General features: G+C 36.6%; 1 protein-coding gene across 12 annotated transcripts in view; it reads right to left on the bottom strand.

Annotated features, from left to right (window-relative positions):
• Positions 1 to 10,617: 10,617 nt before the first annotated feature.
• CHD9 (chromodomain helicase DNA binding protein 9) overlaps positions 10,618 to 16,401 on the bottom strand; it is a 243,152-nt gene continuing 237,368 nt past the window's right edge. For 3 of the 12 annotated variants that reach the window (XM_074211321.1, XM_074211323.1, XM_074211320.1), the window contains exon 41: positions 11,844 to 15,567. In XM_074211321.1, coding sequence (XP_074067422.1) covers positions 14,689 to 15,567 — 879 coding nt within the window. In that variant the 3' untranslated portion in view covers positions 11,844 to 14,688. Of the gene's footprint in view, positions 15,568 to 16,401 lie in introns of all 12 variants that reach the window. The other 9 variants (XM_074211328.1, XM_074211330.1, XM_074211329.1 and 6 more) reach the window with 6 other exon arrangements.

Below are 16,401 nucleotides of genomic sequence, written 5' to 3' on the forward strand. Positions count from 1 at the left end.
ACTTTTTTGCAGAGCAGCGTGCTTAAGCGGCTTGGCCAAGGCCACACGGCTAGGTGATTATTAAGTGTCTGAGACCGGATTTGAACCCAGGCCCTCCTGACCCCGGGGTCACCTAGCCGCCCCCCCCCCCCATCTCATTTTGCAAAAACAAAACTGGAGCGCTTGTCCGAACTGCCAGACCGGCCTCCGCCTGTTGTCCTGGGGCTGCTCCCACCCAGGGCCTCAGTTGGGTCATCTAGCCGCTGAGTGACATCCGTGCCTGTGCCCCCGTTCTGTTTGAAGGTCTTAAGAAATTAGGAATGATCTGGAAACGTCCGACGATGAAGCAAAGAAAGGAGAATCTTAATAAAATGCGAGTTTAAAAGACTCAGCAAAATTTGCACTGAAAAGGGTCAAAATAAAGCAAATAAGATGTTTCATTAAAGTTAATGACATTTAAGAAATTTGCAAGTAGTTTTGGAGTTTGCAATTTTATGTAGGATTTTTCTTTCATTTTAAATACTGTAAGAACAGGGGTCAATAAAGCATGCTGTATTGGGGATTAAAAATCCTAGATTATAGTTAGCAGTTTTGCCATTAAATCAGTGTGTTACCTGGGACAATTTCTAACCCCCTGGGGACTTCGTTTACTCAGTCAAAGGGATTCAGAGTATATGATTTTAACTCAGCCCTCACAATGTAGCCACTGATTACTTGAGTTCAGTTATGTCTATGAAGAATCATTCAGACTAGGGAAAGCAAGGGTGGAAATAAAACAAATTTTATTAAAAAGGTTAAAAGACATAGGAAGGGTTAGGGAGAGAGAGAGATAAAAGAACAGACAAGCAGCTTTGGCTGGGCCACAGGTTGGTAGACAAGGCTGTGGCCCTGAGCCAGGGTCCAACCCAAGTTTTTATGTCTAGCCTCTCATCCAGAGGGCAAAAGGTGAACTCCCTTTCTCTTACTGGACCACGAATTACATAAAGGGTAGAGCCTAAGGAGAACAGGATACAAATTTTACATTAAACAATGAATCAATGGAACATCAAGAAGGGGGGGGGTCTCCACCCAAGCAGCTTTTAAGATTACAATGTTTTTGTTACAATCATAAATCTCTACTTCTTGTCAATTTACATCTCTGGAGTAGGTGGTAGTCTATTTACATCTCCACCCAATTTTCTTTGTTACACTCACAATCCTCTCCATCTTTCCCCAGCATCAACAACACTACTCAGTAAAAAGTTGCAACTGGCCTCTTTTAAGATACCTTAGTACAGGGGTGCCTAGGTGGCGCAGTGGATAAAGCACCGGCCCTGGAGTCATGAGTACCTGGGTTCAAATCTGCTCTCAGACACTAAATGATTACCTAGCTGTGTAACCTTGGGCAAGCCACTCAACCCCATTTGCCTTGCAAAAACCTAAAAAAAAAAAAGATACATTAGTATAACTTTACAAGCTATTAAATCTGATTCCTGTCTAATCTTATAAAGAAATCCTAAAAATATGCCAAAATGGCCTCCCCTAAAACCAATTGTCATAAATTCTCTTTCCTCCAAGCCTGGTTTGAGGTTTAGGCTGAACCTTGGTTCTCCTGCTCTCTATAATCTCCTTTGAAGCCTTATTTTACATATACATTCAACAGTTTAGTAGGGAGAACAATGGATTTGAAAAAAAGGAGATGAGTTTGAATCTCAGCTGCTAATTACAAGATGTGTTGCTTGGGAAAATTCTGCCCTAGTTTAAACATCTATAAAATTTAGGGGTTGCTCTGATTTCTGCTGTCTCTTGTATCTAAAATTCTGTGTGCCCATTCCTGAGGGGTTTACATTTGGGTCACTAGGTAACCTTTTCCAGCTAAGTGGAAAAATACCAGGCCAGGAGTTGGGAGACCTGAGTTCTGGTCTTGCCAATTGAGGCTGTGGAAGTAGAGTGTCCTCTTGGTCAAATAAGAAAGTGGCTATCTGCCACTAGATAACTCCATAACTTGGGTAACTCACTCCCCTTTTCTGTGTTGAAGCTGTTCCTTCTTAAAAGGCATCCCTAAGGGGCAACTAGATGACAAAGTGGATAGAACACCAGTCATGGAGTGAGGAGGACCTGAGTTCAAATGTGACTCAGACATTTAATAATTGCCTAGCTGTGTGACCTTGGGCAAATCACTTCACCTCATAGCCTTACCCCCCCCCCCCCACAAAGGAATCCTTATATTCTGTACTCCAAGCTGTAATGGAACCTAACTAGAGAGAATATCTGTATCTCAGACATTTAGGAAGATATCAGAAGGATTTTAAAACATCACTTGCTTTATATCCTTATACAAAGCACAGAAAAAAGAGAATTGTATCAGAAACCTTGAATCTAATATTTTTTAAAAAATATATAGGGGCAGCTAGGTGGCACAATGGATAGGCCACTAATCCTGGAGTCAGGAGTTCAAATTTGACCTCAGACACTTAATAATTGCCTAGCTGTGTGATCTTGGGCAAGTCATTTAACCCCATTGCCTTGCCAAAAAACTAGGAAAATACATACAATGAATGGGATAAATTCTGAGATTTCTTCAGTAGAATATTATAGATTAGAAATAGTTAAAGCTCTGTGTTATGTCCCTTCTGCCCCTCCTCCCCTGACAAGCAATTTTATGTTACCTTGGCCAGAATGTAAAACGTAGAGGCAGCTAGGTGGCACAGTGGATAAAGCACCGGCCCTGGAGTCAGGAGTACCTGAGTTCAAATCCAGCCTCAGACACTTAATAATCACCTAGCTGTGTGGCCTTGGGCAAGCCACTTAACCCTGTTTGTGGCAAAAACCTAAAAAAAAAACAGAATGTAAAAAGTAAACTGACCCTGTCTTATCTGGACTGATGTCCAGATGGTTCTACAATCTTTGTCCTGGAGGGGGAGAATTTGTCTCTGTTTGAATTATATGCTTATTCTTTAGAGTAACTTGCTTGTATAGATTGTGAAAAGCACATTCCTCACTAACAAGGATGGGTCAGTGGGTGGGGGGAATCTGGCTTGGATAAATGGATCTTGGATTTCCTGCTCTTTGCCCCTTTTCTCTCTCCATGTTTAAGACAGCAAGGGGGTCCAATTCTCAAGAACTGAATAAAATTTTTCTCTTCATACCTTGGGAAATCTCCAAGTTTTATACACACACACACACACACACACACACACACACTTCATATAGTTTCAAAGCTGTCTCGTTTCCTTCCAAAGTTTCTTTTCTCTTCGGTACATCTTATTTAATTTTTCAATTAATTAAACTAAACACATGATCCTTTTTTTGGTAATGTTATTGCTAGTTTCCCTTTATCCAATTAATAAGTACAATTCTTATAATGAATATAGTCAAATCCAAATCCATACATTTGCATGTCCAAAAATGCATGTTTTGTTAATACCTTGAAACTGTCATCCCACTTTTATAGTTAATATCAAAACTGTCTTGGTTAATAATGGAGACATAAGATTTGAGCTAACTTTATTATCTTATCAAGTTATTGGCAAAGCAAACTTAAATTCAATTTTGTAGGATATTTTTAGCAGAGAAGAAAATTTCTTCATGTGATCTGAGCTAGAAAAGGCCTGCTGTGAGACCACAGGACTGCATCAGATGTTTCCAAGGAAACAAACCTGAATTTTATTTTGCTGTTTTCTTTTTTCCTTTGCACTTTTTTTAAAGGTTTTTGCAAGGCAAACGGGGTTAAGTGGCTTGCCCAAGGCCACACAGCTAGGTGATTATTAAGTGTCTGAGACCAGATTTGAACCCAGGTAGTCCTAACTCCAGGGCTGGTGCTTTATTCCCCCACCACCACCCTGTGCTTTGCACTTTTTTAATCTTATCAGGAGATAAAGTATAAGGACTACTCATCAGAGAGGATTTCCCTCTTTGATTTTGCCAAAATGTCATCAAAGGGAATAGCTCCTTTTGACTTTGTCAAAGTTCTGACAGTTTTTCCTTTTTCTTCTCACATAGTCTCCCCTCTTAAGTCCCAACACATGCAGGATAGCATATAGCATACTCATGCCACCCAATTAAAGGAACAGGCTGTAGGAAAGCAATTGTATGTTATTTTCAGCTCCCTTTCTCATGGTCTGGGTAGTTTGATCAAATTCCTCCTTTCTGAGCAGGGAAGCTTTACTGTCCTTGCTTTCATCTTGCTTGGGGCCTGGTTTAGGTTTACTGTAATCTATATATATTCTTAGTGAATAGAATAATGCTGATTGTTCCCCCTCAGGCAACAAGACCTATCTTGAACTCAGGAAGTTGTGCAAGAGGAGTGTCCCCTGGGTCAAATTAGAAAGGGCTGATAGAACTCTCCTTCTGGCTCTCTGAGGAAGAGTTAAGATCTTTCCTTAACTATTATGTAGATGGTTCTATGCTATTAGGTGACTTTGCATAGCACCCCCTAACTCAAATCCAATTCATGTGCCTGTCATAGCATCATCTCTTTAATATCTTGGTTTCTGAGAATGAAGAACAAACAATAAACTCCAATGACTTCCTATTGCCTTAGGAGCAAATACAAAATGTTCTGTTTGGCATTCAAAGATTTTTAATAACTTAGCCCTCCCCTGCCTTTTTGGTCTTCGTATACCATACTCTCTTTTAAAAATGCACTCTGATACAGTGATGCTGACTCCCTCACTGTTTCTTGAAAAAGACATTCCATTTTCTCCAGACTGTTTTCCCATGCCTGGAATGATCTCCCTCTTCTGCTCTGATTATTGACTTTCCTAGCTTGCTTTAAATTTCAACCAAAATCCTGCCTTCTACAGGAAGCCCTTCCTAATTATTCTTAATTCTCATGCCTTCCCAGTGTTATTTCCTTTTATCCTGTATATAGCTTCCTTTTGCTCTATTTCTTTGCATGTTGTCTTCCACATCGGATTGAAAGCTCCTTAAGGGAGAGGACTGTCTTTTCCCTCTTGATATGTCTCCAGAGTTTAGCACAGTTCCAGGTCTGGAGTAGGTTCCCTAAGCCAACAATCCTCTTTAAATGTTATCTTAATAGTTGTCCTTCATATTCAAAGAGGACTATGTAGACCAAGTTAATGGTGGCATGACTTGCATTTTATGTTTATTATAGTGAGGGAATATGTTGTGCTAAGACAACCTTCTCACTTGAATTTTCCAAAACTATTTCATCCTATGGCCTAATCTGATAGAAAACAGAACTTGTGGTGATGGTCTGTATGCAGCCTGAGTCCTTGGCTTTTGAGTATCATTTCCCCTTCTATATCAGCAAAGCACCTTGGGGCTCCATCAATGCCTGGCAAAGTACCAGTATGTGATATCTGGTGACAAAGTAGTGACACACATACCCAAGCCTGCCTCTCGATAGCCTAATTGTCAGTTTAGGCTTTCCTCCCATATCATGGCACTGTGGCATTTCAGCATCACTGGACTACGACAATACAGTTATCCAGTATGGTGATAGGAAATATCAGCCCTTCAATGGTACTCCCCTTGGAACCCAGAAACTTTGATTTCCTAGAAGCTATCAGAAGGGTCATAGGAATAATGTCAGCATTATGAAGATAGGACATGTCTCTTTTGTTTCTTCTTTTGTCTTTAGTATACATCATTTAGCCAAGACCTGATATATATAGTGCTTAATAAATGTTTTTCATTCATTCATTAAGGTAATACTTAATAATTTGGCAATTCCCAATATCCCTTTTGGCTATTTCCTTTCTCAGCTAAACTCCTTGAAAAGCTATCTATACCTCACCTCTTCTCATTTATTCTTCAGAGGCTAGCAATCTAGCTTCTGGTCTCCTCATTCAAAAGAAACTAATTTCTCTAAGATTACCAATGACCTTTACATTTTTTTTTGGTGAGGCAGTCAGGGTTAAGGGATATATCCAGGGTCACACAGTTAATGTCAAGTGTCTGAGATTGAATTTAAACTCAGAAAAAAAAATTAAAAAAAAAAGAAAAAAAAAGAATTTAAACTCAGGCCCTCCCAATTTGTTTGGTGCTCTAGTTACCCCACCAATGACCTCTTAAATATTAAATTTTTTCTCTGCCTCATCCTTCTTGTCCTATTTAATTTATTGACAGTATTGAATACCTTCTCTTCCTGGACACTTTCTCTTCTCTTGAGACCTAGAGCTCTCCTGGGATTCCATCTACCTGTCTGAATAAGCCTTCTCAGTCTCCTTTGCAGCTCATTATCCATTTCATACCAGCTTTGTTTTCTAAGGATTTGTCCTAGGACCTCTTCTCTTCTCCATCTTGAAGCGTTAATCATAATTATAGAAAGGTCTTCCCTGTTCAAAGGAATTTAAACTTAAACTTACACTGACCTCATCCATATGACAGTGTCTTCTCCCAGCCAGCTTTTCACAGACAGACCTTACTTATCTATCACTTTCAGGAATATGTACCCATTGTGGATCCAAACATGGATGTTTCTCAAAGACCATGACTTCAGGGAGGTGATTTCCTGAGAAGCACAGGAATTGGATTTTAGTGAGGGGTTACTGTGCTCTCACCAGCCTCACTTTCTCATCCAGAGCCATCTGGGTTCAGTAGTTGGTCCTGGAAGCAAGGCAATTTGGCTTAAGTAACTTGCCCAAGGTCACAAACCTAGTTAAGTGACAAATATCTGAGACTGCATTCAAACTCCCTAGCTGTCCCCTGATAAAAGTAGGATTAATAATGTAAATGTCATCATTATTAAATTAAAATAATTCAGTAAGTGTTAAGTGTCTGCTGGATTCAAACTCCCTTTCTCCTGCTAATGAAGAAGCACTCTGATTAGGATTAGGCCAACCCTAAAGGAAGATAAACCCCACCTGAAATAGTCATGCAAATAGTTGATTTAATGCCTACTTTGTTTAAAAATCATTTTTAGGCCTACACTGGGAAAACCGACTTTGAGTTTTATCTGGAAAAGATTGCTTTAGCCTGGAACTTTCCTAGTTGAAGACTGCTTGGAAGCTGTGTATAGGAACTCCCAAGCTAGGAAATCCAGAAGTCTGTGCTCCCCTGGCTTGGGAGATATATCTTCTGGTTCTTGTAACTGTGTGTGGAATTGTTTTACACTAGTTTTTTTTTTAATTTTTATAATTCTCAGCTCAGCATTACCACCCTGGCTTAGTTAACTATACCATCAATAAATCTCATACAGTTGTATAATCATGAGTGATCGCATGCTTATTATATCTCACAAATCTTGAGACCTTAAAGAGACACCTCTATATTACTTTTAGGTTACCTAATCAGTTTTATGAAGAAATCAAAAAGTTTTCTTATTCAAACATATATACATGTGTGTATGTTTTTGGTATTTCAAACTGGATGTCCTGGAGACATTATAAATCCAGTATCTCTAAAACTAAATTCATTATCCTCCCCCCCCCCCACCGCAAACCTTCCCCTTTCCAATCTCTTTTATTTCTGTCAGACACCAACCATCTTTCTAGTGTCCAAGTTTTGTAACCTTGACACTATCCTGAACTCTTTGCACTCCCTCATATGTATTCTACTACATTTATATATGATTTCACATTTTGATTTCCTCTTTAGAATATAAACTTTTTGAGCAGGGATTGTTTCTTTGTACTTTTATTACCTGTATCTTTCTCATGGCATAGTCACTTAATACTTGACTGATCTCATGCCAGTTTCAGTATTTTTTTCTTGTTAACTATCTAATTTACTTGGTTGTCATTTTATTAGGGTGAATGGCATTCCCTTAAATTTTTAAAAACATTTTATTTTTCCAACTATATGCAATCATAGTTCTCACTTTTTTTGCAAGGTTTAGATTTTTTAATTTTTCTCCCTTCCTTCCCCCCCTTCTATCGACAGAATGCAATCCAGTATAGGCTACATATGTATAACCAAGCTAAACATAGATCCATCTTAATCAAAAACATTAGAGAAAAATGCATTTTTTTTAAAGTTTTTGCAAGGCAATGGGTTTAAGTGGCTTGCTCAAGGCCACACAGCTAGGTAATTTATTGTTTGAGGTCGGATGTGAACTCAGGTACTCCTGACTCCAAGGCCAGTGCTCTATCCACTATGCCACCTAGCTGCCCCCAAAATGAATAACTTAAAAATTGAAGATAGTAAGCTTTAGTCTGCATTTAAACTCCACAGTTCCTTCTCTGAATATGAATTTTTTCCCTATCACAAGTCTTTTAGAATTATCTTTATTTTACTGTTGAAAAGAACAAATCCATCATAGTTGATCATCATCCCATGTTGTTGTGTATATAATATTCTTCTGGTTCTGCTTATTTCAACCAGCTTTAGGAAATGGTCTTTCCAGGCTTTTCTGAAGTCTGCCCATTTGATTTCTTATGGAACAATAGTATTCCATCACATTCATTTATCACAATTTGTTCATCTATTCCCCAAATGATCAGCATCCCTTCAATTTCTAATTCTTTTCCACTACAAGAAGAGCTGCTCTGAATATTTTTGTATATGTGTAGTAGTAGTAGTAATGCTGGATAAGAAGTTATGTAGTATCAAAACTCAAACTATGGAGGAATTGTACTGCTGATAAATATTTTTTTAAAGTGAATTAGAGGTGGTGCAGTGGATAGAGCACCTGCCCTGAAGTCAGGAGTAAGTACCTGAGTTCACATCCGGCCTCAGACATTTAAGAATTACCTAGCTGTGTGGCCTTGGGCAAGCCACTTAACCCCATTTGCCTTGCAAAATCCTAAAACAAAGTGAATTAGGATCCCCTCCACCTTATATTTTATGAAAATTTAATAAGATTTATGTAAAATCATCTATATGTATATAAAAAACATGTAATGAATATTATCAAATCTGCACACTGAATTATGTTGGAGTCCCTACATGGTACTGCTGAAAGGAAAAAATGTCTTTGGTAAAAGACTACCTGTAAATTCAATGAAGTGGATACTTTCCCCCTACCAGTATAGATTGAAATTTATCCACATCTTCTCAATTGGTACAACATTTGTCCAAGTCTTCTCATAAATCTTTCCTGGAGCAGCTACCTGTCATTATCTAACAGGAAAAAATATGGCAAACTTGAAGATTTGCCTTAAAAGTCAAAATATGTTTACATGGAACCACAACAAACTGTAATTAGATACATATTGATAATAATAGTAATGGTTTCCATTTTATAGTGATGCTTGCAGATTTAGAAATTTTTTTTTTTTTGGTTTTTGCAAGCAAATGGGGTTAAGTGGCTTGTCCAAGGCTACAAAGCTAGTAATTATTAAGTGTCTGGGATCAGATTTGAACTTAGGTTCTCCTAACTCCAGGGCCGGTGCTCTATCCACTTCAACACCTAGCCCCCCTAAATTTTAATTAATTTAATCCTCACAACCATCTTATGAGGTGGTTAATGAAAGTATTTTTCCATTAGAGGAAACAGAGTTATAACTTACCTTTGGTCACAGAATTGGCAAATGGCAAAGCAGGAATGAGTGGAAACTAAATCCTCTGACTTAAGTCTATGTTCTTTCCACTGATTCTACCCATGGTTATTCTGAACCAATTCTTAATTAAGAGATCTTGGAGATGGTCCTACTTGAAGCAGGAATTCCCTCTGTCACATTCCTAATATGGTCCTCTAGTATATGTTTGAATACTTTAAAAAAAGAGCTTACTATCCTGACAGCAGGTGCCTCAAATTTATGGCTTTGCAGTAAGTTTTGCTCTTATTCCTTGAAATAAAATATGCCTCACTGGAATTTCTTTTGTTATTCAAATCATATTACCCAATATGAATAGTATGCCCTCAATTAATCAGACAATTAAATTGGCATACTATAAAATTTATATTGGATATAGAATCTTTGAATAAGTATTCTAATTACCTGTTAAAGTACTAAATGGCTTATGTATTTAAGAACCTAAACTTTTTATTCAAATCACTTTTGATAAAATCTAATTATATGTTAAACACAACCACTTTTGCTTGATGGCTCATTAATAATTATGAACAATGATCAAAGTTTGCTATTAAAGTGATGGCATCAAGATCTGAGAGTTTGTAGGTTATTTATTTGCTCCTATATGAAATGCACCTCATTGCTAGAGTAATTTTAGTGTTGTGTCTGCTGACTACGAGACTGAAAGAGAAAAAAGACCCAAATTATTGCATCTCACTATTATCAGGGTGCCAGCACCCAGTAGACCCTCTTCTTCCCCTTTCTAATTTGCTTTTAATTTGTGGATGATAAAACCAAATCTCTAAGTCTGATAGAATTGTATCTGAGAGAAATATTAATAAGCTCAAGAAAAGCCCTGAGGGGCTCTTCTCTGAATAATGTACATAATATATATTTAAGCTACACAGACTCTTCAAAATCATGTTGAGAAATTTCTTTTTACTCTTGTAAATAGGGCTTCATAATGCATACTATATTATGTATTGAAGGAAATTTGTTTGACTGCAATTCCATTAATCTGTACTACTTTTAAAATTTCATGGTAGTTTCAGTATAAAAAAGCACTAATCATCATGTAATAACTCACAATCCTATGTTAAAGATAAAAGTGATTTTATCTCCCTGTATTCCATTTAAAAAAACATCAGAGCATAATTTTATCTTTACATTTCCAGTTATTTAGTATGTTTCTCAACAATTTCATTTGGAAATATTTTATCTTCTTAGATAACTTCCAGATCTGTGCTTATCATAGGAGTAAAGAGAAAGGGATCATAGCTTCATTATATTTCATGATGGCAACACTTATAAATGTTATTATGTTAACAAGTCAAGCACTTTAAGAGTTGTCCCTGGTTGGAGAATTCAAATGTTTGTGTGTGTGCCTATGTGTTGAAAACAAATGCTACAAAAATCTGCTGAGCATATTTATAATGAATTGGCTAGACCAAAATAATGCTTCACTTTGAGTAAGGAACATCTTCTCTCAGTTCTAGTCTTTCTGCACATAAATTTTTATTGAGTTATCAGAAAAAAATATCCAAATATTTAAAAAACATGAGGCAATGTGGTATAGAGAATCAGAATAAGGAATATTTGGATACAAATCTTATTCCTGGCACTTAACAGTTGTGTGACTTATCAATTAACCTAAGACTGTTTTCTCTTCTGTAAAATGGGCATAATTCTTTTTTTTTTTTTAAGGTTTTTGGAAGGCAAATAGGCTTAAGTGGCCTGCCCAAGGCCACACAACTAGGTAATTATTAAGTGTCTGAGGCCGGATTTGAACTCAGGTACTCCTGACTCCAGGGCTGGTGCTCTATCCACTGTGCCACCTAGCTGCCCCCCAAATGGGTATAATTCTTGTAAATATTTACTTCAGAGGGTTATTAAAGGCTCAAATGAGATGTATGTAAACTTTAAAATACTATATGTCAGTTGTGATTATTATTATTATTATTATTATAAATAGTTATTACAGAATAGATAAATCTTCTACCAAGGTCTAAGAATCTTTATGGGTAATAACTGTTGAGAGGAATCACTAAGAAAGCACTGACTCTGGCTAACTCTTTCAACATTAGGTGGAAGAAAATTCATGTCCTCCAAAGTGGAATATTGCACAGGTTTAAAGACTTCTATATGAGAAAAAAATATCAGAACTAGAAGGAACCATAGAGATTAATTGGTCCAACTTTATTTTATAGAGGAAGCAAAAAGGGCTTCAACAGGCTTGACCATAGTTAAAGAAGTGGCTTTGGATTTTGATTTTTCTACTGACTTACACTCCAGTACTATTTCCATTATTCTACTCATCTTTCTGGACCTTTGAGCATGCCTGGGTTGAGATGCTCAAGGAATCAAAAAGATCCATTATGACAAGAGAATTGTACATGTAAAAATTCAGTCAAATATTTAAGGCCTTTTGAAAGATAATATTTTATAATAATGTTTTAATGATTTAACTTAAACTAGACAAACATTTGGTATTTCTCAAAAGGGAATAATTATGGGTATGGATATATGAATATTTATATGAATGAGTACAACTTTCTCTTGGCTTTTTAAAGCTGCCTCAAAATTATCAAGATATGTACCTGTAGTTTTCTTTTAGTGACTAAATTTTTTTTTATCACAAATGAAATTAAAATAATTACTGTCATTTATAAAGGCTGACATCATGGGTAGTCAAAGAATATGTTTAATAAAAAATAATTAAACTTCCATTTGCTCTATAGAACATCATAGAAAGTAATTCAATAAATTACAAATGACTTTTTAAGACATTTTTTTCAACTACAGAAAGCAAATTCAGACTACACAGAACACAACTGGCAAATATTCGAAATGTCCAAAAGAAAAACTGGACTAAGACTTGGATCATGAAGCCTGAAACAAGGGATATAAATACAAGGCAATAACAGCTATAATTCTTTTAGTAACTACCAACACACACTTGGATATCCTTTCAACTGGAACTTCAGTATTAGTGTAATTCTATTGAATTTTCCTTAGACCCTTAACATTATACAACCACATTTGCATGTTGTTTGACTGATAGCTAGACAACTTTTCCCCAATTGATACCATTTAAAATGCCTTGAAACCCAATAGAATACTTTCAAAGTCAGTATTAGCCTTAATGCTTTGAAATCTGTAATTGCCTTATTACATAGAAAGAGAATCACTAGGATGTTAACCAAACTCACTCGACCATAATTAGGAAAATACTTTATCTCATAAATTTGATATAAATTAGGTTTTAGTGACAAGATTTAGGACTTTTTTTTGAGGGGGGTAAGAGAAGATAAGGAAAGGGAATAAAGGGAACATGAAGGGAAGATGAAATACTCCATCGGCAAACTAAGTGTAATAACTTTTTGAAAACTTTGGCTATTTCATAGGTGTATTCTAGTTAAACAAAAGTGCAATACTGCAAAGGGAAAATATTAAATATGTAATATATCCTTTTCATGATGAACTGCTACCCACTTCTCTTGGACGGGTATGATATTCACTATTGCTAAGACATTGCATAAAGGGCCATCGAATCAAAATAAAATAGTGGGAAAATACAATAATCAATGCAATCCCAATAGAACTTATATAATTTTGAAATTACTTGTAATACTGCTCCTATAATGGGGATATTTATTTTTACATATAAAGTTATAATTTCCTGGTAAAGGTCTTAGTAAAACCCAATATAAAAGTTTACTTTGTGACAAAACAACAGAACTCTTATGAAAATATAAAAGGGTTCATTTAATATGAGAAATGTTTGGGAGTGATTGTTACCCCCAAATTTAATCCTTTGCAAATGTTATTATCATTGACTTACACTAGTACCTATGTTGTGTGTGTGTGTGTGTGTGTGTGTGTGTGTGTGTGTTAAAACATTTACTCTTGTTGGGCCTCAAATGAGATTCTATACTCAATTTTAAGTTCAAATGGATCTGAGAATTAACATGGACCATGTCAAGAGTAATAGCAGCTTAAGCAGAGTCACATCACACATGAAACATTGGACAGATTTTTTTCTTTTTAGAGAAAAGGGTTTTAAGGACTATTAAACAGAAGCCTTGGGCTTTTTTTGTGTGTGTTTTATAGGTATTACTTGTATTTCTTCTTGTTACTATTCAAAGTGCATTTTCAAACTGGGCAACTCAGCATATTTTATATGAACTGATAACCCAACACTGATTCTGGGCAACGTTTAGTCTGATTAAACCTAGAAACTCCAAAATAAATTTAGGCTATCTGCATTTTCTTTACCAATATTATCTGGTAACTTCTTAAGCATTCAATGACATAAAACACAAATAGAAATCTACACAAACAGAGCAAACAAACAATTTCTTTTACATGAAGTATGCAGTGTTGAAAGTTCTTGTCAGTGGCACTTCATGAATTTGCTTTTTCTGACCCCTAGGAGAGACACTATTGCGTCTCAACATGATTATTTCTGAAGGAGGCCCAAAGTCCACAATGTTCAAACTAAGTAGGTCTACAGGATGCCCAAAGTCACATGACATAGAATTATTTTTATGCTGACTTGCCTTCACTGGGATCAGAGAGTTTTGACTAAGAAAAACAAGTCACTTCTTTTGCCAGATTAACATGATATACAGGATGTGTGTTTTTTTTCCTCTTTTAAAAAAACCCCTGAAAACAAGTATAGAATTAGAAATGAATGTAAACTTCCTAAACTAACTCAGCTGAGGTAACAGGTAGCCAGAATAACTGGCTGATTGGGAATCTTATCTCTTCTTTTAAACACACTTGTACCTGAATTGGAAACATCAGCAGTGCATCACAACACTAGAGCATTTTCATGTAATTAAAGCAATGGATGATGATGTAGATTCTACAGCTTTCATGACATTCATTAGCTGCCCAAATTATTGCTGAGTTTTGATCTGTAAATTATAGGTGTCAAGGAGGCTGTAAAACTATATTCAAATTAAATCAATAATGTGCATAAAGTATTCTGTGTTCATTGCAAATATATTAAATATACAGCTCTCATTGAGCATAATTTCCATAAAATTAACCCCCCAACAAAATTATAATGCCTTTTGTTGTAATTTTACACCATTGTGTATTTGATAGTACATACAAGTTCAGAAACTTATGAATTTCAAGAAATATTACATGCAAAATGTCTCTGAAAGCAGTTTGCACTTCTAAACAAATACTGAAATGTTCTGTCAGTAAGTTATCAATGCACTCAACACTGGGATATTTACAATGAACAATTAAAGAATAAATTCAAAATCAGTTCATAATTTAAGTGCAGGGTCAGGCGTCAGTCTTCATTACTAGAATCTGACTCCTCAGATGATGATGATGTACTCTCAGATCCAGATGAAGCATCTGCTTTTTCTGAACCTTCATCTGTGCTGTTTTCATTGAGAGAACTTGGTTCAGTTTCCCCTTTTTCTTCCTGTTCTCTAACCATGGAATCTTCCTCCTTTTCCTCTACAGGCTTGGTTGAGTCTAGGTCACTGTTTTTGTTGTTCTGTACATCAAAAATATTGGACTGGGACAAAGCTGGGATATGAAGATTAAGGCCTGGAGTGAGAAGCATCCCTGGATAAAGTATATTGGACAAAAGTAATGGGTTAAGAGCTAAGGGGTTGCCAGCTGCAGCAGTATTTAATGCAGCAGAAGAGGATGTTGAAGGAGAACTCGATACAGAGTTTTCCCCAACACTGTCAGAGTTTTGGCTTTCTGTCCTTTCTTTTCTTCCATCTGGCTCCTTGGAGTCATTGCCCTTTTTCTCTTCTGCCACAGATTCTGCAGGTTTTGTCAGGAGTCCTCCCATACCCAGTAAATTTGGCAATCCTGTCATCCCTGACAGAAGCATTGGGAACATAGCAGCCATATTTTTATTAACTTCTCCACCAGACAGACTGGCAGGCATCCCCATCAACCCTGCAGTTACTTGTAGTGACTGAAGGTTTTGAAGGTTTTGTTGTAAGGCCTGAAGAGTTGTCAGATCCACACCTGGGAGCAATCCATTGGCTAGCAAAGGATTGCTAGACATATTTGCTGCTGTTGCAGCTGCTGCTGCTGCTGTTGCCTTGGCAATTTCACTTTTAGGCCGTCTGCCCCTTCTGCTTACTTCTTCTCGTACAACAGGACCAGTAAGAATACGGTCATGCATGCTTTCAGGAAGAAATCCCTGCAACAAATAAATTCTTATTCAATATTAAAATAATGATGAAATCATTTACCAAATGAAATAATTATCAAGAAGTAAAGATTCTTCCACTGAAGTATGACTTGTATAGATAGACTAAAGACATTTTTCATTTAGAAATCCTAATATCCCTAGAATCAAAGAGTCTGGAGAGACTTTGGGCCTATAAACCATTAGAAGAATGTGTTTTTCCCTCGTACTAAATAGGTGAAATGATGAAATAAAATGTTATGGCCCAAACCAATGTTTTCACAAAGACGTCTATTATTTCCAGTTTTATATTACTATGGCCTGAAAGAAGATTAATATAATATGCTCCTGTTCTATTTTTTTTTTTTAGGTTTTTGCAAGGCAAATGGGGTTAAGTGGCTTGCCCAAGGCCACACGGCTAGGTAATTATTAAGTGTCTGAGACTGGATTTGAACCCAGGTACTCCTGACTCCAGGGCCAGTGCTTTATCCACTGTGCCACCTAGCTGCCCCCCTGTTCTATTTTCGAAGGGAAGATCGAAAAAACATTTTGGGATTGAAGGATTAGAGCATATGCATATAGATGCGTGTGTGTGTGTGTGTGTGTGTGTGTGTGTGTGTGTGTGTGTGTGTGTATGAATAGAGGAATAGGCTGAATATTGTGTTTAAAAAAGAATTGAAATGAAGTAAAATCATATGCCTTGGAAATTAATGACAGTAGCTAAAGTCTGCAGAGCATCAGAGCAGCCTCTGACAAATAGAACAAATCCTTCAGATCTTTTCTACCTTGGCTCATGGAAAGGTGGTTTGGAAAGTGGTTTGGAAGTTTTGAAGTGGTTTGGAAAAC

Source organism: Macrotis lagotis, chromosome 1 (genome assembly GCF_037893015.1).
Source record: "Macrotis lagotis isolate mMagLag1 chromosome 1, bilby.v1.9.chrom.fasta, whole genome shotgun sequence".
NCBI lineage: Eukaryota > Metazoa > Chordata > Mammalia > Peramelemorphia > Peramelidae > Macrotis > Macrotis lagotis.